Here is a 21,217-nt window from a genome sequence, read left to right as displayed (position 1 = left end):
GATTGAAGCCCCTCGGCCCGCCTGTCAGCCATCCCCTCTGCCCTGCCAGCACAGCAGGAAGCTGGGACTGGAGTAGCTGCCCTGCCCCAGGGCCCCTGCCTTTGGCAGCACCAGTTGGGGAGGCTGGAACTGAAGCGGCGTGGGAGGGATTACAGTGAGGCATGGCAGGGCCAGGTCGCCAGGGGTTACCTTTTGATAGGCCCAGATTCATCTTCCCGCTGCCGTCGGAGAATGGAGCCAGCGCAGGGGGGGAAGGGGAAGGTGGAGAGGCGGTTAATGTCCTTCTCGCTCTCTGGAGTCACCTCCTGAAGAGAGCAAGAGAGACACCACTTTGCACCACACCCACCATCCAGAGCCACCCTCAGCCCGCTTCCCACAGTGCCCCCCTGGTGCCATCTTGCTCCTCTCTGGGTGGGTCTCCTTCAGAGCCCAGCCACAGCCAGGGCCGGATTAAGGGGGGGGCTAGCTGGGCAGCTGCCTGGGGTGCCAACCTATGGGGGGCGCCTGATGGCAGCTCTAAAGGGCACAGCACGCCGGAGGGTGGGGCTGTGCATGCGCTGTGCACCCAGGGGCAGAGCCGCGCATGTGTCGCACGCCTGCTGCCCAGGGCGCAGGAATGGCTCGAGGAAACCCTGGCCACAGCTGCTGGCCCTGCCGTTCTGTTCAGTGTCCATTTGTACCCCACCTATGCCCTGCTCGTGGGAGCCCTGCCAGGCCTTGCCACTCGCAGAGATGGGGGGAGGGTCTCTGCGGAGAAGAGACAAGAGGCTGCACCTCACAAAGTCCCCATCCCTTTGCAGTCTGCCCAGCAAATGGCACGGTCCCAGCCCAGGCCAGGAGTAGCCTGATGTAGGATGGGACACAAAAGGAATGCCCCTCGGGTCCTCCGATTCACCCTCCTGCATGAGAGGGGAGGGACGAGCCGTGACGGCAACGGGCGCAAGCAGAGCAAAGGACTCTGTGCGTAATTAACCCACGCAACTTGCCAGCGCAGGATACTGCCAAGCACTAGGGCTGTGTCTATACTGGCCACTTATTCTGGAAAATCAGCCACTTTTCCGGAATAACTTGCCAGCTGTCTACACTGGCCCCTTGAATTTCCGGAAAAGCACTGACGATCTACTGTAAAATCATCAGTGTTTTTCCGGAAAAACTATGCTGCTCCTGTTTGGGCAAAAGTCCTTTTCCAGAAAACTGTTCCGGAAAAAGGCCAGTGTAGACAGCACAGATTTCTTTTCCGCAAAAAAGCCCCAATCGCGAAAATGATGATCGGGGCTTTTTTGCGGAAAAGTGCGTCTACATTGGCACGGACGCTTTTCCGGAAAAAGTGCTTTTCCGGAAAAGCATCCTGCCAATGTAGACGAGCTTTTTCCGGAAATACTTATAACGGAAAACTGTTCCATTTTAAGCATTTCCGGAAAATCATGCCAGTGTAGACGTAGCCTAGGAGTTTCTAAGGATCAGGCATGAAATCCTGGCCCCATTCAAGTCAATGGGGGTTTTGCCATTGAGTTCATAGAATCATAGAATCATAGAATAATAGGACTGGAAGGGACCTCAAGAGGTCATCGAGTCCAGCCCCCTGCCCTCAAGGCAGGACCAAGCTCCACCTACACCATCCCTGACAGGTGTCTATCTAACCTGTTCTTAAATATCTCCAGAGAGGGAGATTCCACCACCTCCCTTGGCAATTTATTCCAATATTTGACCACCCTGACAGTTAGGAATTTTTTCCTAATGTCCAATCTAAACCTCCCCTGCTGCACTTTAAGCCCATTACTCCTTGTCCTGTCCTCAGAAACCAAGAGGAACAAATTTTCTCCTTCCTCCTTGTGACACCCTTTTAGATATATGAAAACCGCTATCATGTCCCCCCTTAATCTTCTTTTTTCCAAACTAAACAAGCCCAGTTCATGAAGCCTGGCTTCATAGGTCTTGTTCTCTAGACCTTTAATCATTCTTGTCGCTCTTCTCTGTACCCTTTCCAATTTCTCCACATCTTTCTTGAAATGTGGCGCCCAGAACTTGACACAGTACTCCAGCTGAGGCCTAACTAGTGCAGAGTAGAGCGGCAGAATGACTTCACAAGTTTTGCTTACAACATACCTGTTGATACAACCTAGAATCATATTTGCTTTTTTTGCAACAGCATCACACTGTTGACTCATATTCAACTTGTGGTCCACTATGACCCCTAGATCCCTTTCTGCCATGCTCCTTCCTAGACAGTCGCTTCCCATCTTGTATGTATGGAACTGATTTGATTGTTCCTTCCTAAGTGGAGCACTTTGCATTTCTCTTTATTAAACCTCATCCTGTTTACCTCTGACCATTTCTCTAACTTGCTAAGGTCATTTTGAATTATGTCCCTATCCTCCAAAGAAGTCGCAACCCCACCCAGTTTGGTATCATCTGCAAACTTAATAAGCGTACTCTCTATCCCAATATCTACATCATTGATGAAGATATTGAACAGTACGGGTCCCAAAACAGACCCTTGAGGAACTCCACTTGTTATCCCTTTCCAGCAGGATTTAGAACCGTTAACAACAACTTTCTGACTACGGTTATCCAGCCAATTATGCACCCACCTTATCGTGGCCCTATCTAAGTTATATTTGCATAGTTTATCAATAAGAATATCATGCGAGACCGTATCAAATGCCTTACTAAAGTCTAGGTATATGACATCCACCGCTTCTCCCTTATCCACAAGGCTCGTTATCCTATCAAAGAAAGCTATCAGATTAGTTTGGCATGACTTGTTCTTCACAAACCCATGCTGGCTATTTCCTATCACTTTATTACCTTCCAAGTGTTTGCATATGATTTCCTTAATTACCTGCTCCATTATCTTCCCTGGGACAGACGTTAAACTGACCGGTCTATAGTTTCCTGGGTTGTTCTTATTCCCCTTTTTATAGATGGGCACAATATTTGCCCTTTTCCAGTCTTCTGGAATCTCCCCTGTCTGCCATGATTTTTCAAAGATCATAGCTAAAGGCTCAGATACCTCCTCTATCAGCTCCTTGAGTATCTTGGGATGCATTTCATCAGGACCTGGTGACTTGCTGACATCTAACTTTCCTAAGTCATTTTTAACTTGTTCTTTGTGTATCCTATCTTCTAAACTTACCCTCTCTCTGCTTGTATTCACTACGTTAGGCACACCTCCAGACTTCTCGGTGAAGACCGAAACAAAGAAGTCATTGAGCATCTCCGCCATTTCCAAGTTTCCTGTTACTGCTTCTCCCTCCTCACTAAGCAGTGGGCCTACCCTGTCCTTGGTTCAACAAAGGCCAGATTCCCAGCCACCCCCACTTTCTGTCTGTGTCTGAACGCCACATCCATGCCGACAGTAACGGGGAAACCAGCTACGAAACTAGGGAACCAGCTGCAAGGCTGCTGATGGCTGGGCCGGAGAGAGAGGAGAGAACTGAGCCATCGGGGCACTGAGGAGTGTGGGACGCTGGGGTGCACCTCAGGAATGAGAGCTCCTGGGCTCTGCTTCAGGCTTTGATACTGAGCCGCTGGGGGACCTCCAGGGAGCCCCCCACCCCTGTCTGCCTTGGGCAGGGGGGCTCACGCTGACACAGACCTGCTCTGCGGGGGGCTGCAGGGCTCAGTGACTTACAGACGAGCGAGGCGATGGCGTGGGCCCCCTTGCTCTTACCGTGCTGAGGTGCGGGGGGCCCTCTGGCAAGGTGATGGCAGGGACTCCCAGCATGTCCATGACACCGTTCCCCAAGGGAGAGGGGTTATCGCTCAGGCTCCAGGTGCTGCTCAAGTTGGAGCAGAGGGAGTAGGAGGAGGGGCACACCTGAGAGGGGAGGGAGGGACACAATGAGACACAATGAGAAGATCATTGGCCCTCCCTTCTCTTCACCCTCAGGCACTCCTCCCCAGCCCCCAGCCTGCAGGGTCCTTTCCTTCTACCGCCCCACTGGCTCCTCCCCGCTCACCTTCATGCCGGCATCCCGGCAGCATGGCTGCTGTGCCCCCAGAGCGCCCGCCACGCCCTCCGCCCGGCTGAGTTTGCTCCGAAGCTCATCTCTCTCCTCCTCCAGGGCCCGCACCCGTTTGCGGTACTGGTCCTTCTCGACCAGGCTCTGGGAGTACTGCAGCTGCACCCGGTCTCGGCTCTGGATGGCCTGCAGGGGGGAGAACCAGATCCCACGCCCGGAAGGAGCCACTGTGACTATAAGGAAGGCCATAGAACCCATCCATGAATCATTCCCGGACAGGGGTGAGGCATAGGAGGACGCAAGGGGGCACATGCCCCCAAATGCCACGGGTGGGAGGGGCAAAGGGCCAGCCAGCAAGGCCTGAGCCTCTGGTTGGCCCAGGGGACTGGTATGGGGAGGGGTGTTGGAATCCCCCTCCCCACACTCTCACTGGCAGCGGCAGGGGAAGTGGAGCAACGTGGCCCCAGCTTGCTCTGCTCTCCTGGCGCACCACTCGGGGGAGAGTGGGACTGCCCCCACATGAACCTGAAGGAAGCGGCCTGGCGCAGCTGGAGGAGCAGAGAGAGCTGGGCCCGCATTGCTCTGCTTTGCCACTGAGGCCAGTGAGTGCAGGGGGGACCAGACCCCCAGCCCTAGTAGTCCCCCAGACCACATCGACTGAGGGAAGAGGGAGGGAGAGGGTGGAGTAGGGGTGGCCAGGGAGAGGTGGGGGGCCTGGGCAGAGAGGGGTTGTTCTGGCCCTTCCCTGGGCTGAGAGGGGATGTCACATGGCAGGTGGCCTCCTCTTACCAGTCGCCCTGTTCCTGGAGCAGATCTTGTGGAACAGCCACCCGTGCTGATGGAGGAATTACCAGGGGGAGAGAGCAGTAAGGATGGGGGGGGGAGGAGGTGACTAAAGGTATCAGGCACACAGAGTTAGCTCCCTGATCTGGGAGGGGTCAGGCGTGGTTATTCAGCCTCTCTCCTACAGGGACAGGGACTCTGGATGGGAGGACCATTCACCTGATCCCTCTCCTTCTCGATCTCCTCCAGCTGACACAGCACCGTGTTCATCCGCTGTTTGTACAGATCACAATCTTTCTGCAGAGTCCGGTGCTTCAGCTGCAGGTCCTCCACCTCCTGCAGGTACTGGGACAGGAATCAGCGTCACACGCCTTCCAGTGGCAAATATCCCTGCCTCAGAGGGCGCCGCTGTGCCGAGGGAAGGGGAAATACCTTGTCCCTTAGCTCCTCAGCCCACTGTAGCTCATTCTGAACAGAGTGCAGCTTCTGGCACAGATCCTGCCGTTCATCCTGGGCTTCCTTCCAGTCGTGCTCCAGAATGTCCAGGAGGATCCGCTGGGAGCCGGGCGCCTGGGCCTCACTCGCTGCCTAGGAGACGGGAGAGCAGAGTAGCCTCACCAGAGGTGCCAAGGGACGCTCCCAATGTGGGGCAGACCTCAGATCCTCTGCTTAGGGGACTGGCAGATGCGTGTTGTTCTGATCACCTTTCTTACAGCAGCACCCAGGCCCTCGTGTGCTAAGTGCTGCTCTGAAGAGTTCGTGCTCCAGACAGGCCAGGCAGACAAAGGAAGGATTGTGGTGGAAAACTGAGCCATAGGGAGATCAGGTGACTTACCCACAGTCACACCCAGAATCGGTGGCAGAGCCAGGACAGGTAGCCAGATCTCCTCAGTCCCAGCCCAGTGCCTTAACAATAAGCCTGCCCCACAGCACTTAGTGCAAGAGCACCAAAAGGTCCCTAAAAGTGGGGGGCTCCCCACTGGCACCTGAACTGTGGCCCCGATCCTTCTCCTGAGGTCCTCCCTTCACTCTACCCCTTCACTCCTGAGGCCCTGCCCTCATACCACCCATTCCCTGGAGGCCCTGTCCTCACCCCTCCTAATGCTCCCACACCACCTCTTCCCCCCATCCCACCCACCACTTGGTCCTCTCCTCCCCCTCCGTCACTTGCCCTTATGGCTGGTAAAAAGGGGGGAGTATGACCCCCATGGCCACCCTTGACCAGGTGCCCCTGACTTAACATAAAGGTCCTGTTACCCCACCTCAGATATGAATCTGCAAACCTGGACTGCTGTGGATCCTCCAAGCACCAAGCCAGAGACAGGGACTAAGAGAATCTGAGTGTTCAGTTTTAGACAGGTACCTTGTCGCTGTTCGGAATTCACCAGGGGTTTAGTTTGCTACCCCAGCTTGCCCTAGGGTGTTGGTCCTTTGATTCCATTGTAATTGGGGCAGTTATTCCATCATGCTGGCAGCATGGTTCCCTTTCTATCTGCCTTCTCTGGCTATAGCCCCTGCTCATTGTTAGACTCCATAAATACATCTGGGCTGTGTCTAGACTGGCATGATTTTCCAGAAATGCTTTTAACGGAAAAGTTTTCCGTTAAAAGCATTTTCGGAACAGAGCGTCTAGATTGGCATGGATGCTTTTCCGCAAAAGCACTTTTTGCGGAAAAGCGTCTGTGCCAATCTAGATGCGCTTTTCCGCAAAAAAGCCCTGATCGCCATTTTTGCGATTGGGGCTTTTTTTGCAGAAAACAAATCTCAGCTGTCTACACTGGCCCAAAAGGACTTTTTCCTGAACGGGAGCAGCATAGTATTTCCGCAAGAACACTCACAATCTTACATGAGATCATCAGTGCTTTTGCGGAAATTCAAGGGGCCAATGTAGACAGCTGGCAAGTTTTTCCAGAAAAGTGGCTGATTTTCTGGAAAAACTGGCCAGTCTAGACACAGCCCTGGGCTTTCTGTCTGTTTCCCTCACCACAGAAACAGCTATATTGAAAACTGTCTCCGGTGGGATGGCGCAGAGTCTAGACTGACTGCCTGCAGCACTGCCCCGTCCCAGGGAGGGATGCAGGAGGACAGCTTTGATGGGCACAAACACCGGAACGAAGGGCAAAGCTGGTGACGAGCAGAACCTAACGCCCACCTCTCTACTGCAGAGATCCATCCTGCTGCATGGCGGGGCTGACTGGTCAGAGGATACTACAGGGAGCACCCACGCAGAGACCAGCCTTGGAGAGGGAGCTGAGTGACTGAGGAAGGATTTAAAGGAGCAGGTGACTGCAGGCCTGCCAATGTGGGAGGCACAGGGGGCAGTTGCCCTGGGGCGCAGTGATTCAAAGAGGCCCCCGAGCTTCCAGTCGCTGTCATTGCTACTGCACCAGTGGCCGGAGCTCTGGGCCCTTTAAATTGCTGCAGGAGCACCACGCGGCATGCTCCACACAGTTCTGAGGGCTGGCTGCTCTTGGCCCCGCCCCTTCCAGGGGCATGGAGCTGGGTCCCCTCACATACCTTGCCCAGGGGCCTGCAGAAGCGGTTGGCCCCCCTGGGTGGCTGCATGTCACCTTGGAGGAGAGAGGCTGCTCCAGGCACACAGGGTGGTGACTGGCAAGCAGCAGAGGGGGAAAGGAGATGTAGAGACCCGGAGCAGAGCTGTCAGGGTACATCTAGACTACAGGCTTTTGTCGACAGAGGCTTTGTCGACAGATACTGTCGACAAAGCTTCTGTCGACAAAGAGCTTCTAGACTACATCCAGTTCTGTTGACAAAGCAAGATGCTTTATCGACATGACAGTGTAGATGCAAAGGACAGTGTAGATGTAATAACGCCTTCTGTCGACAGAACTCTGTCGACAAAAGGCGTTATTCCTCGTAAAATGAGGTTTACCGCCGTCGACAAAACTGCCAAGTTCTGTCGACATTATGTCAACAGAACATGGTGGTAGTGTAGACGCAGGCATAGTTTTGTCGACAAAACCCTGTAGTCTAGACACACCCTCAGAGTGTAGGTGCAAGGGGCTCAGACTATGTCCTCCCTCGCTCCTCCCATGAAGTGTCTGCCCAGTAGGCCTTTTCGTCCCTCCCCATCCTCCTTCCTTTCACTCCACCCCCTCAGTCCCTCCCCATATGCATCACTCATTCACCCAGGTTTGCGCATTGCCAGCACTTTCTCTCTGTCATTGGCTCCTGCTTAGCAACATGACCCAACAGGGGGCCCAGCAATGCCTCTAGTTTCATCCATCTCTCTCATGCTAGGCTGCTTCCCTCTTAGGGTGAGACCACGTTAGGGATGTCCCCTCACAGGCCAGAGCTCTCAACCCCTCTTGTGGTCCAGCCATGGAGGAGTGAGGGACACCCCCGCTGTCTCTCCCTTGCCCTGGGGGTACCTGCAGCATGCTCTGCAGCTCCTGGAGGGAGGCCGTCAACCTGTGGTTCTCAGCCTGCAGCTCAGATACTGTGTCAGGCTGAGCCCGTTCCTCTGCCTCTCGCCGGGGCCCGGTGGCTGCCTGTTTCCTCAACAGCTTGCACTCCTCCTCCAGGCTGCCAACCTTACATTTCAGCTGATCCACCTGGCACAGGGAGAACAAAGACAGCCTCATGCCCATCGGCTCTCTGCCTTAGGTGCCAAAGCAGGAGGCTGGCACACAGGGAGGGGGCTTGGGAGTAATGAGAGCAAGGCCTGAAGCAGCCCTGCAGGAAGAGTTTTGTATAACTACTGCAGGTCTAGGGGCTCCCTTCTGGCTTAGTTCTCATGCAAAAGGCATTTGGTGGGTGTGACAAAGGAGGCTCCATCTGTACCAAACCATGAGCCCCAGTTTGTTGAGTGATTGCTCCCTTTGTATTGCCACCTCCACTACGCATTAGCACATCCGTTGGCAGTAGGGGCTTGGCACCTAGCAGAAAGATTCCCTGAAGCTCAAACAGAGCAATCTCGTCCCAGCACTCACTCTCTCTCACGCACCCGCCAGCCCCGGAGGCAATGACCTCTCGGCATGGAGAAAGAGGTGGAATTTCCCAGCGACATCACAGGGCTGGAGAGCGGCAGTTTCTCCTCCTGGCCCAAAGAGACCAGAAACTGTATTTCAGAAAGGGGGTTCTCTGCACCAGGGCCCGTCTATCACCAGAAGACACGTTACAGAGGCAGGCAGGGCTGACTGGTTGCAGGATAATAAGGAAACCCAGGACACACCCACAGGGTGAGATCAGAGTCACCTGGCTCTGTTCTGAGCTATTTTCTGTTTTCCAAAACTCTGTAACTCTTGAGCATACTTTGTTAAGAGTCAAGTTTCTGAAGCCTTGTCTTCCAGCCTCTCTTTTGTCATCTCTGAGGGAGTCAGTCAAGGAACCTTTCACAGCCAGGTGACTCTTGGGAGATGCATCTAAGCCATAGAGGGCTCGAGAGGGTGAGGATTTAGTTTTGGGGTCTCAGCAGCTGGACTGCAGGACCTGCTGCCCAGGAAAGGTGTCGGGCATGGGCTCTGTACCCAGGAGCATGCCAGATGGGGGCATGTCTACACTACAGGAGAAGATCTTTGCTTGGCCCAGTCCATTGACTCGTGCTTGCTGGGCTCAAGTGGTGGGGCTACAAAACTGCAGTGCTCACATTCAGGCGCGGGTTGGAAACTGGGCTCTGAGAACACAAGAGGTGGGGAAGATCCCAGGGCCCGGGTTCCAGCCTAAGGCCGAGCATCTGCACTGCAACTGTATAGCCTGGCAACGTCAGCCCAAGTTAGCGGACCCGGGCTGTTTTATTGCAGTGTAGACATACCCTACGAGACCCAGAGCTAAGAACAGCGACTGGTCACTACCCAGACCCAGGGAGGTTAGCAGCACATGGGAGCCAGTGGTTGGGTCCACTCATCACAGCCTCGTGTCCATCCAGAAAAGGGGGCCGGGGCCAGACTGCACCAGTGGAGCTCACCCTACTCTGTGAGGGTATGTCTACACTGCCACCCTACTTCGAACTAGGGTGGTTAATGTAGGCATTCGAAGTTGCAAATGAAGCCCGGGATTTAACTATCCCGGGCTTCATTTGCATCTTGCCGGGCGCCGCCATTTTTAAATCCCCGTTAGTGCGGACTCCATGCCCGCGGCTCCGTGTATATGCCCCGTGGAACGAGGTGTACCAGTAGTTCGAATTAGAAAGCCTAATTCGAACTACCTACTCCGTGCTGCGTGTAGCCTCGGGCACGGAGTCCACACTAACGGGGATTTAAAAATGGCGGCGCCCGGCAAGATGCAAATGAAGCCCGGGATATTTAAATCCCGGGCTTCATTTGCAACTTCGAATGCCTACATTAGCCACCCTAGTTCGAACTAGGGTGGCAGTGTAGACATACCCTGAGTGTCCATAGGACAGCACTCACAAAGAGTTCAGCTGCCTGTGCTCAGAAGAGGCCTAGGATTGCTACAGCAGAGAGGGAGGGACATGGGCAAGAGAGGTGCGGGCAGAGCCGTCCCATCCATAGGACAGTTTGGGGCGGCCGCCCTATGCTTTGGGGAGCCCTGCAAGGCCTGGGGTATTACTGGGGGGGGATGGCACCAGCAGCAGGGTTTGGGCCCACCCCTGCACTCACCAGCGGTGGTAGGAGCCACGGAAAGTGGAGTGACCCAGCCCCAGCCTGCTCTGCTCTGCTCCGTCCCTCCATCTCCCAGCTGGGTTGCTCCGTTTCACTGCAACAGCAGCAGGAAGCCGAGTGACCCAGGGCCGGCCCTCTCTGCCCCCCTGGGCTGGGAGCTGGGTTCAGGGGAAGGTAGCGGGCGGGGGCCAGGACACTTTGCTTCCCACCGCTGCGGTGAGTGGGGGGGGTGCCCACGATGCCAGTGCCAGACCCCGCGCCCCAGTAATCCCTCAGGTCTGGGAGGGAGTCGTGCAACAAGGGCAGGAGGGGGTGGAGCAGGGGGCAGGAAGTGGGGCCGGACAAGTGGTGGGGCTTGGGGAAGCGGTGGAGTGGAGGCGGAGCAAGGGCAGGAAGAGTCGGGGTGGGGCTGGAGCTGGGGCAGAGCCGGGGGGGGGGTGGTCCCAGGAACTTGCTGGGTGTAGGGATTCCAGGGCTGAAAGAGCAGAGCGTGAACAAGGCTGGAGTGACTTGAGGGCCATTGGCAGAGCTGTGCCTGGGGGCCCAGTGCTAGTGGCCACACCGTGGGGAGGGGCAAAGGCAGGGCTCGTGTGGGAGCCCAAGGAAGGGGCGGTAGCAAGGAGAGGGTTGTAAATAGGAGCCTGCACCTGGAATTAGCTTATCTCAGCCAGAGGAAGAGGGTGCGTAACTACTGGTGGTGAAAGTGTAATAACCAGGGCACAGTGTCATGCATAGCTTCTCCCTTGCGTCACCTGAGGGGAGAGGAGGTGTGGAGCGGGCTCTGCGCCCAGCGCCTCAGGAACAGCACCCGGTGCTAGGCTCTCCAGACCAGTGTTTCTCAACCCGTGGTATCTGTGCCCTGAGGGGTCCCCGAGAGAAGTCTGGGGGCGGGGGAGATGTCAACACCACTGAAATGTGAAGAAAACTGAATTTTTGTTTTAAATTTTACAGTGCTTTATTCTTTTTGTACTTTTTACACCCAAAAATTTCATCGCCCGCCCACGATTAAGTTGTTTAAACAAATGTGTTGCCATGGCAGAAAAAAATGGTGTGTCTGAAAACTGTAGGTACTGGGGGTACTTCTTTTTTAAGGGGTACTTTATCAAAAAAAAAGGTTGAGAAACACTGCTCCAGAGCACCCAGTGCACAGCCAGGCAGAGGCTAGTGCACACACAGCAAGACACACACGCTCCACCTCCAGAGGGCCGGCTGTGGGCATTAGTCAAGGAGAGAGAAGAAATGTAATGCCAGCCCACGCAATGCAACACACAGTGCACCAGTAGCACACAGAGAGCACACTGAACACACACACACAGAGCAATGTGCAGTACACCCGTACACACACAGAACACCAGAACACACACAAGCACACACACAGAGAACACAGTACACACACACACACACAGCTGACAGAGCAATATACAACACACTAAAAAACAGCATCACATACTAATGTACACCTGAACACAGGCGTTTTCAGTGAAACACTGATACCCCAAAGACCGATGAATACACAACCTGAGCCACTCGCACACATACACCCATCACACACACACATACACATGCTGCCTGCGATACCAACCCAGCACAGACACACTTACCTTTCCACGCCTCCTCGCCCATCACACCTCAGTCTCTAAACCACGGCCTAACCCATGCCCACGCGCTCACCCGCTCGGTGCCAGGCACCTGCTCTCCCGCCCCGCCGTACCGCCAGCTGCAGGTCCCGGCTGCGCAGCACGGCCAGGTTCTTCTCCTCGCACTGCTGTGCATAGCGCATGGCCAGCATGTAGTTCTCGTCCTTCAGCCGCAGCAGCTCCAGACTGTGGGAGTCCCACTCCTCCCGCAGCCTCTGGCATCGCTCCTGCACCTTCAGCAGCTCCTGCATCTGCTGCTCCAGCCGGCTCTGCTCCTCTTCCAGGGCTTGGTTCTTCACCTTTAACTGGTGCTCCCTGGCCAGGTGCTCTTTCCTTTGCGCCCTCCCCTTCTTCACCTCCAGCATCAGGAACTGGGTCAGACCTTCGGGCCCCTCCTCATCTGGCAGAGAGAACGGCAATCAGCCGCTGGGTGCTGAGCCCCCGCCTTGCAGCCAGGACACAGACCTGTCAGTCGCTGTGCCCACCAACCCAGATTCAGGGTGCCGGAGCTCCTGGAACACGCAGGCCTCCTCCCAAGCCAGGATACAGGGGGCCTGGTTCTTCACACAGGCAGGGCTGTCCCTGAGCTGGGCTCAGGGGGGCCTGGGTTACTCACACAGAGCTTTCTCTAGGCCACCGTGCAACTGGGGAGGGAGAAGGGGTCTATGTCCCTACCCAGGATCATAGAGCAGCGCTGCACTGGCACCTTCCCGGTCAGCCGAGTGAAGTGCTCGGGGTAATAAAACTCCAGGGATTCTAGGAAGGCTTCATAGCCTCGCTTCCCTCGGCACCGAAGGATGTCCATCAGGTGTCCTGAAAGAGACAGAGCAGCATAGGAGCAAGGCAGTGCTAAACCCATGAGCACCTCATGCAATGGCTTCACTGTGGAGGAACAAATTCACCAATTCCCCCCCCTTCTGAGATCAGGACGCTAAGGACAAGGGCGAGATCGCCGACGGAGAGGAGAGGGGGGTTGCTGTAGGGAGTGGGGAGGAAGTGCTGATGGGGGGGTCGCTGGAGGGAACTGGGCAGGAGGGGGGGTTGTGGAGGGAACAGGAACAGGACGGGAGGGCTGGCTGTAGGGGGTCACTGTAGGGGTCGGGATGGGATCGCTGGCTGTGGGGAAAGTAGCTGGAGGGAAGGGGATGGAAGTGGCCGCTTTATGGGGGCTGTTGGAGGGAATGGAGCAGGAGCACTGGCTGTGGGAGGTTAACTGTAGAGCACCAGGTGGGAGCGCCGGCTGTAGGGGTGGGAGTGCCGGCTGTAGGGGTGGGAGCGCCGGCTGTAGGGGTGGGAGTGCCGGCTGTAGGGGTGGGAGCTCCAGCTGAGGTGGGATAGTCACTGTAAGGAATGAGGAGGAAGAGGAACGCTGAGGGTGGGTCTCTCCCAAGTGGGGCCTGCCCTGGACCAAGGAGGGTACCACATCCACTGCGGCACCCTAGTGTCTCGCACCTGTGCGGTTGCTCTTGCACGGGAACCTGCATGAGCTCAGCACCTCCTCCTCGTCCTGTTCGTCTATCACACGGCACTGGCGCAGGTAGGGCGTCAGCTTCGCTGGGTTCAAGGAGCGGGTCAGCTGGTGACGCACACTCTCAATCTTCTCCCACAGCACTTCCTCCTCCTCCTCCTCCTCTGTGGGGCTGTCAGCCTGTCCAGGTGCATCCTCTGGGCCTGGGAAGGGGGAGGGAGGACTTGTGTGGTGACAGTGGGGAGTCACAGACATGGAGCTGGGCAAGTGGTCAACTCTCCAGGCCCAAATGGCGGATCAATCATTGTAAAAACCAGAATGCTAAGGGGGCATCCAAAAAGGAGGGTGAAAGAGAAGTGTCTCCTCACATCCACAGAGGCCCTCACAGAATCATAGAACTGGAAGGGACCTTGAGAGATCATCAAGTCCAGCCCCCTGAGGACCAAGCCCTGTCTAGCTCTTCCCTGAGAAATGCCTGTCTAACCTGTTCTTTAAATATCTCCAGATTCCACAACCAGCCTAGGCAATTTATTCCAGTGTTTAACCACCCTGACTAGGGATGTTACATTTTGAGTAATTGACTAATTGAATATTCAATATTTTGCATTGACTATTCGATTAGTCGATAGGACTCCTGGGCTGTTGCTACACTTCAAAGGAGAAAGCGCCTCATGGAGCCCAGGATCAGCTGGGTATTTCCCCACTGACTCAGGGCTCCATGCAGCACTGCCACTTTGAAACATCTCAGGGAGCCCAGCGTAAGGCTCCACATGGCGTTTCAAAGTGGCAGCACCACACGGAGCCCGGGGTCAGCGGGGGAGTCCCCAGCTGATCCTGGGTTCCAGGCGGTGCTGCTGTTTTGAAGTACCCCCTTCTCTTCTCCCCCCCCCCTGCTGACTCATTCTGATAGAGGCAGCAAGGGGGAAGTGACTAGTCGGCTAGCCTGTTGACTATCCGATAAGCATATCTAATACGTTTTTTTCCAATGTCCAACCTAAACCTCCTTTGCTGCAATTTAAGCCCATTGCTTCTCCCTCCTCCTTGTCACACCCTTTTAGGGTATGTCTACACTACCACCCTAGTTCGAACTAGGTTGGTAATGTAGGCAACCGGAGTTGCAAATGAAGCCCGGGATTTGAATTTCCCGGGCTTCATTTGTATCTCGCCAGGTGCCGCCATTTTTAAATGTCCGCTAGTGCGGACTCCGTGCCGCGCGGAGTTTCCCTGGTGTTGGCTGGAGAGGGATGGCACGAGACAAATGGCTTGGTCACTGTCTTCGGTCCATCCCCTCCAAGGTCCCTAGGGTTGGCCGCTGTTGGCAGACAGGCTACTGGGCTAGATGGACCTTTGGTCTGACCCAGGACGGCCATTCTAAGCTCAGGGCTCAGGGTCGGGGGTCTCAGTGGACCCCCTTGATTTTCATGCACACCTGCTCCTGAGTGGCCAGGCTGGCAGCTATCCTGCCCTAGCCGGCCACCTTCCTGTGCCTAGTGCGGAGGTCGTGGACGAGGTCCACGATGTCCGCACTAGACCAGGCGGGTGCCCGCCTCTTGCGGTCCCGGGCAAGCTCCTGGGAGCTGCCAGCCTGGTCCCGGGAAGAGCGGGAGGGCTGGGGGGCATCGGGTGGGTGGCTCGAGCTGTGCCAGGTGCAGGGTCTGCTAGCTGGGTGCTGGCAGGCTTGCACCTGGCACGGGCACCGTAGCTAGCCCATGCCCCTTTAAGGGGTCCGGGGCCGGGAGGGGGGCAATAGAGTTTCCCTGGTGTTGGCCAGAGTGGCCACCAGGGAAAGCTGGGGAGGGCTAGCCTCCCACTAGTTCGAATTAAGGGGCTACACACCCCTTAATTCAAACTAGTAAGTTCGAACTAGGCTTAATCCTCGTACAATGTGGTTTACCTAGTTCGAACTAAGCGCTCCGTTAGTTCGAATTAAGTTCGAACTAGCGGAGCGCTAGTGTAGCACCTATCAAAGTTAATTCGAACTAACGTCCATTAGTTCAAATTAACTTTGTAGTGTAGACATACCCTATGGGTGGTCGTTGAAGGTAGGGCTAGGGACTTGCCCACCCCTAGCCCCATCCCTTCTGCTGAGGCCCCAACCTCCACGGGAGCCAAGCTGCTTCTCCGCGCACCCACCCCCACCATGGAGAGGGGAGGAGGGTGAGCACATGTGCACCCCAGTCTCCCTGGCCAAGACTACTGGGGAGGGCAGGTGCTGGGGGCAGCAAGACACCGCCCCCAGCATGCCTACAGTAGGTGTTGTGGGAGTGGAGTGTGGGCAGGGCCAGGCTGTTGGTTTGGGAAGGCAAAGCTTCCCCGGCCTATTATACCGGACACCCATGCAATACTCCAGTTGAGGCCTAATCAGCACAGAGTTGAGCAGAACTGCATCTTGTGTCTTGCTCACAACACTCCTGTTCCTGCATTGTCCTCAGGACAATCCTCCACTCAAGGAAAGCTCTGTCCACAGCCCCCAGAGTGAGAATGGGATTGTCATTTGCTAAACTGGGGTCTAAACTATACTGATCTGCACAGCAAGGGTGTCAGCTGGAGAGTTGAATAGGAGCTAATCCAGCAAGGGCCTGTTGCCCTTGGGGGAATTAGAACTCGAGGTGCCTGCAGTACCCCTATAAGCTAGAAGGTCTTGGGGAGATATATTGGGGCAACTAATGTTCTTTTCTGCAGCTGACAGAACTATGCAAAAGGGGTATTAATAGCAGCCCTGAAGGGGGTGCCAGCCCCTAAACTAGTCCACAGAGCTGGCACTGGCCATACGCAGGCCAAGCAATTGCTTAGAGCCCCTGTTCAATTTTTATGATAAGAACTTGCCTACTTTAGCATTGTGTGAAGGGAACCCACAATGTTCCCCAGTGGGCAAACCCTGACACTGCTGGGTTGAACTCTGCTCCCTGGAAACTGATTTGAATTTGAATTACCCAGACAGTAAGGAAATCCGAGGAGGGGGAAGCAATCCACAACCAGTTTCTTGACAGGCCGTCACAGCAGAAAGACCAAGGCCTGACTGGTTCTGAGGTTGAATTTCCCTCCCCTGCCACCAAGGCCCCCCCCCCCCCTCCAGGTAAGGCTGAACTGAACTGCGGGGAGAGGGCAACACAGTGTCTAGAAGTCTTGTCAAGTAAGAGTGAACATGGAAACTAAATTTCCTTCTCCCATCCCTGTCTCCTCCCAACACACACACACAGCAGCAGACCCGGAGGGAGGAGGGATTTCCCCACAGCAGGAGGGGGACCCCACTGGACAGCTATGTGTAGGCAGGATGAACAAACATAAATAGGCCAAAGTAAACTGTGCAGCAGAAAGTGCAACTTCCGTCCACAGGCAGGGACAAGGTGCCTGCAGGGCAGGGCTGCGGTGTCTTAGGAAAACTCCATGAATCACAGAAAGCAGCCAGGCAAAAGAATCACTGAATCATTTCGTGCACTCCCACCCTTGCCAAGGCAAGTTTGTCCTGGCACGAGTCCATTTGCTAGCAGTTTATGCAGTCTGCCTTTAAAAGTCCTAACTTATAAAGATTTCACACACTCTTCTCCTGCTCGCACACACACAAACACACACACACACCCTAACATCTCCCTTCGCCGCCGGACACTAGCCTATGGCTGGCAGGACTCTTACCTGTCATGCCAAAAGGACACAGTCAAAGCCAACCGCTGGATCAAACTTACACTCGCAAATTCCTTTCAGCCTCCCCTTTCCCTGAGCAGCAAGTCTCCCTGTAGCTCAGTAGTCTCACCTTTCCAAGTGCCTAATCCAGGCTGGGAATGGAGGCGGGGTAGGATCTGGGACTCATCCATACGCCAGCTCTGGTTGGCTGACCCTGATTTCTGCCACACCACAAGAATCTGGTCTGGATTGTGTTCCCCCAGGGCAGGTCTCTGATTGCAGGCAGTCCCAGTAGGTGTGTCCCAGGCTCTGAGTCTCTCATTCCCTTGGCCATACAGTGTGCAGAGCAGCAAACTCTAAGGGTATGTCTACACTACAAAGTTAATTCGAACTAACAAACGTTAGTTCGAATTAACTTTGATAGGCGCTACACTAGCGCTCCGCTAGTTCGAACTTAATTCGAACTAGCGGAGCGCTTAGTTCGAACTAGGTAAACCTCATTGTACGAGGACTAAGCCTAGTTCGAACTTACTAGTTCAAATTAAGGGGTGTGTAGCCCCTTAATTTGAACTAGTGGGAGGCTAGCCCTCCCCAGCTTTCCCTGGTGGCCACTCTGGGCAACACCAGGGAAACTCTATTGCCCCCCTCCCGGCCCCGGAGCCCTTAAAGGGTCACGGGCTGGCTACGGTGCCCGTGCCAGGTGCAAGCCTGCCAGCACCCAGCTAGCAGACCCTACACCTGGCACAGCTCGAGCCACCCACTCGATGCCCCCCAGCCCTCCCCCTCTTCCCGGGACCAGGTTGGCGGCTCCCGGGAGCTTGCCCAGGACCGCAAGAGGCGGGCACCCGCCTGGTCCAGTGCAGACATCGTGGACCTTGTCCACGACCTCTGCACTAGGCACAGGAAAGCGGCCGTCTAGGGCAGGAGAGCTGCCAGCCTGGCCACCCAGGAGCAGGTGTGCATGAAAATCAAGGTGGTCCACTGAGACCCCCGACCCTGAGCCCTGAGCTTAGAATGGCCGTACTGGGTCAGACCAAAGGTCCATCTAGCCCAGTAGCCTGTCTGCCGACAGCGGCCAACGCTAGGGACCCTGGAGGGGATGGACCAAAGACAGTGACCAAGCCATTTGTCTCGTGCCATCCCTCTCCAGCCTTCCACAAACTTCGGGCAGGGACACCACTCCTACCTCCTGGCTAATACCACTCCATGGACCCAACCTCCATGAATTGATCTCACTTCCCTTTAAACTCTGTTCTAGTTCTAGCCTTCACAGCCTCCTGCAGCAAGGAGTTCCACAGTTGACTATTTGCTTTGTGAAGAACAACTTTCTGTTATTAGTTTGAAGCCTGCTACCCATTCCTTTCCTTTGGTGTCCTCTGGTCCTTCTATTATGGGAACTAATGGAGAACTTTTCTTTATGCACCCTCTCTGCCCCACTCGTGCTTTTATAGACCTCTATCATATCCCCCCTCCATCTCCTCTTTTCTAAGCTGAAAAGTCCCAGTCTCTTTAGCCTCTCTTCATATGGGACCTGTTCCAAACCCCTCATCACTGTAGTTGCCCTCCCCTCTCCCAGCCTCTCTCTTCTCCTCTCCCACCTCCTTTTCCCAGTCTCCCCCAGTTTTGTTCAATAAAGAGAGATTCTATTTTTGAACACAATTGTCCTTTATTTTGTACATCAGAAAGGGGGGCTAGGGAAGGGTAAGTGGAAGGAGGTGAGGGAGGAATAGGTTACGAGCCCCCGATGGGGAGGAATGGGCTGGCTCTGCGGGCTTCTGGGGGTGGAACCTCTCCTGCAGCCCCCCAATTGCCCCCTCTCCCCAGATGGCAGCCTGCGGCAAGTGCAGCCAGTCTGATGGCCGAGTGCTGTGATGTGCCCAGTGTGGGTACTCTGGGCAATCCAAGCCAGGACTGCTTTGCAAGCGAGGCACCCCTGAGAACTGTCTGTCCGGGGTGGGGGTAGGGTCCCTTTAAGCACAGCCCTCGGCTAGCCTGAGACAGCAGCTCCACGCTCTAAGTCCTCCTCTGATGCCCTGCCGGCACTGCTTCCGGCCAGCCTTAACCCCGATTCAGGGTCCACTCTGTGTGGACATGCTAGTTCGAATTAGCAAAATGCTAATTCGAACTAGTTTTTAGTTCTAGACGCGTTAGTTCGAATTAGCTTAGTTTGAATTAACTAATTTGAACTAAGTTAGTTCGAATTAGCGCTGTAGTGTAGACATACCCTAAGTGTGCAAACAGTGTCTAGTCCCAGCCTAGCCCCTCTCCAAACTTGACAACGGGAGACAATGCCAATATAAAACAAACATACCTCTCATCCCGGTAAAAGGGACCTCAGCCTCTTACCAGACAGCTGCTGGGGCCAAGACTGGGCAGGAAGGAGGCCTGCCCTGGAGTGCCACAAGTGTGAGCCTGTGAGGGGAATTCCAAAGTCCAGAGCTGCACCACTGAAAATAGCTGGCCCCTTCCTGCTTGAGCCGGGGGCCTGTTCGCTCAAGTCCCTCAGCCGACAGCCAGTGCCCAGCTGAGGAGAGCCATCGCCTGGGTAATAAAGTCTCAGCTCTCACCTTCCAGCCTCTCTCTGTTCCTTCTCCCTCTCTCTTTCTCTCTGGCTCTCTCTCTCACACACACGCCTGGCAGGAGCAGGCAACAGTGGCGAGGCAGGGCAGAGGCAGATTTCCCTTCCCAGGAATGCAAGAAGGCCTCAGCAAAAACAAGTGCTGACATCCCTCTCCCCTGCCCAGGAATGTGAGCTGTGAACTCCCTTCCGAGAGAAGAATCCAGCCAGGTGGGCGGGAGGGAGCTGGAAGCATGACCCCCCTGCTCAGGGCAGAGACCTTCCAGCCTGCGGCTTCCTTTCCTCCCCAGCCAGGCAGCTGCACACTGACCTGCCCTCCTTTCACAGCACCTCTCCCTGCACTTCACCTGGCCAGCCCCTGCAGCGGATCTCTGGCAGGATGTGGGTTGCTCGGAAGCAGGCCCCCCTACCTCCTGTCCTGGCACACACGTCACTTGACATTCCTATCCAGTCCAGATGCCCAGGCTTTACAGTGGCAAAGGCCATGCTGGCAGCTTGCATGCCTTGGCAGAGAAGGAGAGGCCAGGCTAGGCGTCAGGTGCAGCAGCAGCTCTCAGCTCTGGCCAGACCCGGGGGTCGCTGGGAGGCAGAGAGGGGCTGTATTGTACAACTCACTACATGGCATGCTGTGCGTCCCAGCCCAGCAGACAGACTGCATTCAGCCGTGGCGAGGACACTCCCTGCCACTGCCAGAGCTGAAGTGGCCTCAGAAGTCGGGCCCAGCGAGGGAGTGGCTGAGTCCAGGCATCTCTCTGATGCTTCCTAAAGTCAATGAATTACAGCGGGTCAGCAGGTGGTGAGCAAACTGTCTTCTCAGAATCTCAGAATCATTAACCACATCCGGGCAAACACCCCTTGTGGTGGAGAGGCGCTGGCCAGAGGGTGCCTGGGGCCAGAAACTGAAGATGTTGCTCTCAGAGCTGCAGAAAAGCAGCTTTTTGCTTGTCCTGGGGAGTCTAACATTTCCTAGCAGCATGTTGGGGGGGCGGGAGGGGACGCACAGCATGCCACATAGTGAGTTGTAAAATACAGTCCCCTCTGCCTCCCAGTGACCCCCAGGTCTGGCCAGAGCTGAGAGCTGCTGCTGCACCTGACACCCTGCACTGCTACATAAGGGCTTGTCACTGCCTCGAAATAAGGTGCAGGTCGACCTATTATGATTCCTAGGCCAGGTATTTTACTGCATAGGCTAGCAGGGGAGGACAACAGGGTGTGTGCCTGGGGGCCCTAAGGATGCTATACAAGAAGAGGGCTGGGTTCAGTCCCTCCTAGTGCCTTCCTTATAGGACTAATACTTTTTTTGTGTCTCTCTGGCACCCCTAATGCTCACTGGTTCCCCCCCCCCACACACCTCCTTTCCTCTTCCTTTCATTTCACCCCCAAGGACCTTACAGCTGGCCATGCTGCATGCAGTACAGGACCCAAAGGAGGGTGGCAAAGGCGACTTAAAAGTCACCGTTATATTCCCCTGATCCTGGAGCAATCTAGAGGCCAACTTGGGCCACTGGATAACTTGGAGCAGCCTCAGGGCTGCTTTTCGTCCTTCTATCTGCAACAGCCCCCGGGGCTGTTGTGCCAAG

The 21,217-nt window shown here is 55.4% G+C and overlaps 1 protein-coding gene across 6 annotated transcripts in view; it reads right to left on the bottom strand.

Annotated features, from left to right (window-relative positions):
- CARD10 (caspase recruitment domain family member 10) overlaps positions 1–20,066 on the bottom strand; it is a 33,830-nt gene extending 13,764 nt beyond the window's left edge. Inside the window, exons 1-12 of one of the 6 annotated variants that reach the window (XM_075937437.2) lie at positions 19,627–19,765; positions 19,371–19,471; positions 17,190–17,432; positions 13,423–13,641; positions 12,646–12,783; positions 12,045–12,370; positions 8,141–8,323; positions 5,181–5,336; positions 4,968–5,093; positions 3,963–4,151; positions 3,674–3,820; positions 190–305 (exon numbers count right to left, since the gene is read on the bottom strand). In XM_075937437.2, the coding sequence (XP_075793552.2) occupies positions 190–305; positions 3,674–3,820; positions 3,963–4,151; positions 4,968–5,093; positions 5,181–5,336; positions 8,141–8,323; positions 12,045–12,370; positions 12,646–12,783; positions 13,423–13,641; positions 17,190–17,250 (1,661 nt within the window). In that variant the 5' untranslated portion in view covers positions 17,251–17,432; positions 19,371–19,471; positions 19,627–19,765. Of the gene's footprint in view, positions 1–189; positions 306–3,673; positions 3,821–3,962; positions 4,152–4,967; positions 5,094–5,180; positions 5,337–8,140; positions 8,324–12,044; positions 12,371–12,645; positions 12,784–13,422; positions 13,642–17,071; positions 17,433–19,370; positions 19,957–20,047 lie in introns of those variants that run through there. The other 5 variants (XM_075937459.2, XM_075937451.2, XM_075937411.2 and 2 more) reach the window with 5 other exon arrangements.
- Between the last annotated feature and the right edge of the window lie 1,151 nt (positions 20,067–21,217).

The sequence above is a fragment of the Pelodiscus sinensis genome, chromosome 1, assembly GCF_052426305.1.
Source record: "Pelodiscus sinensis isolate ZL-2025 chromosome 1, ASM5242630v1, whole genome shotgun sequence".
NCBI lineage: Eukaryota > Metazoa > Chordata > Testudines > Trionychidae > Pelodiscus > Pelodiscus sinensis.
This window is presented reverse-complemented; position numbering and strand designations above follow the sequence as displayed.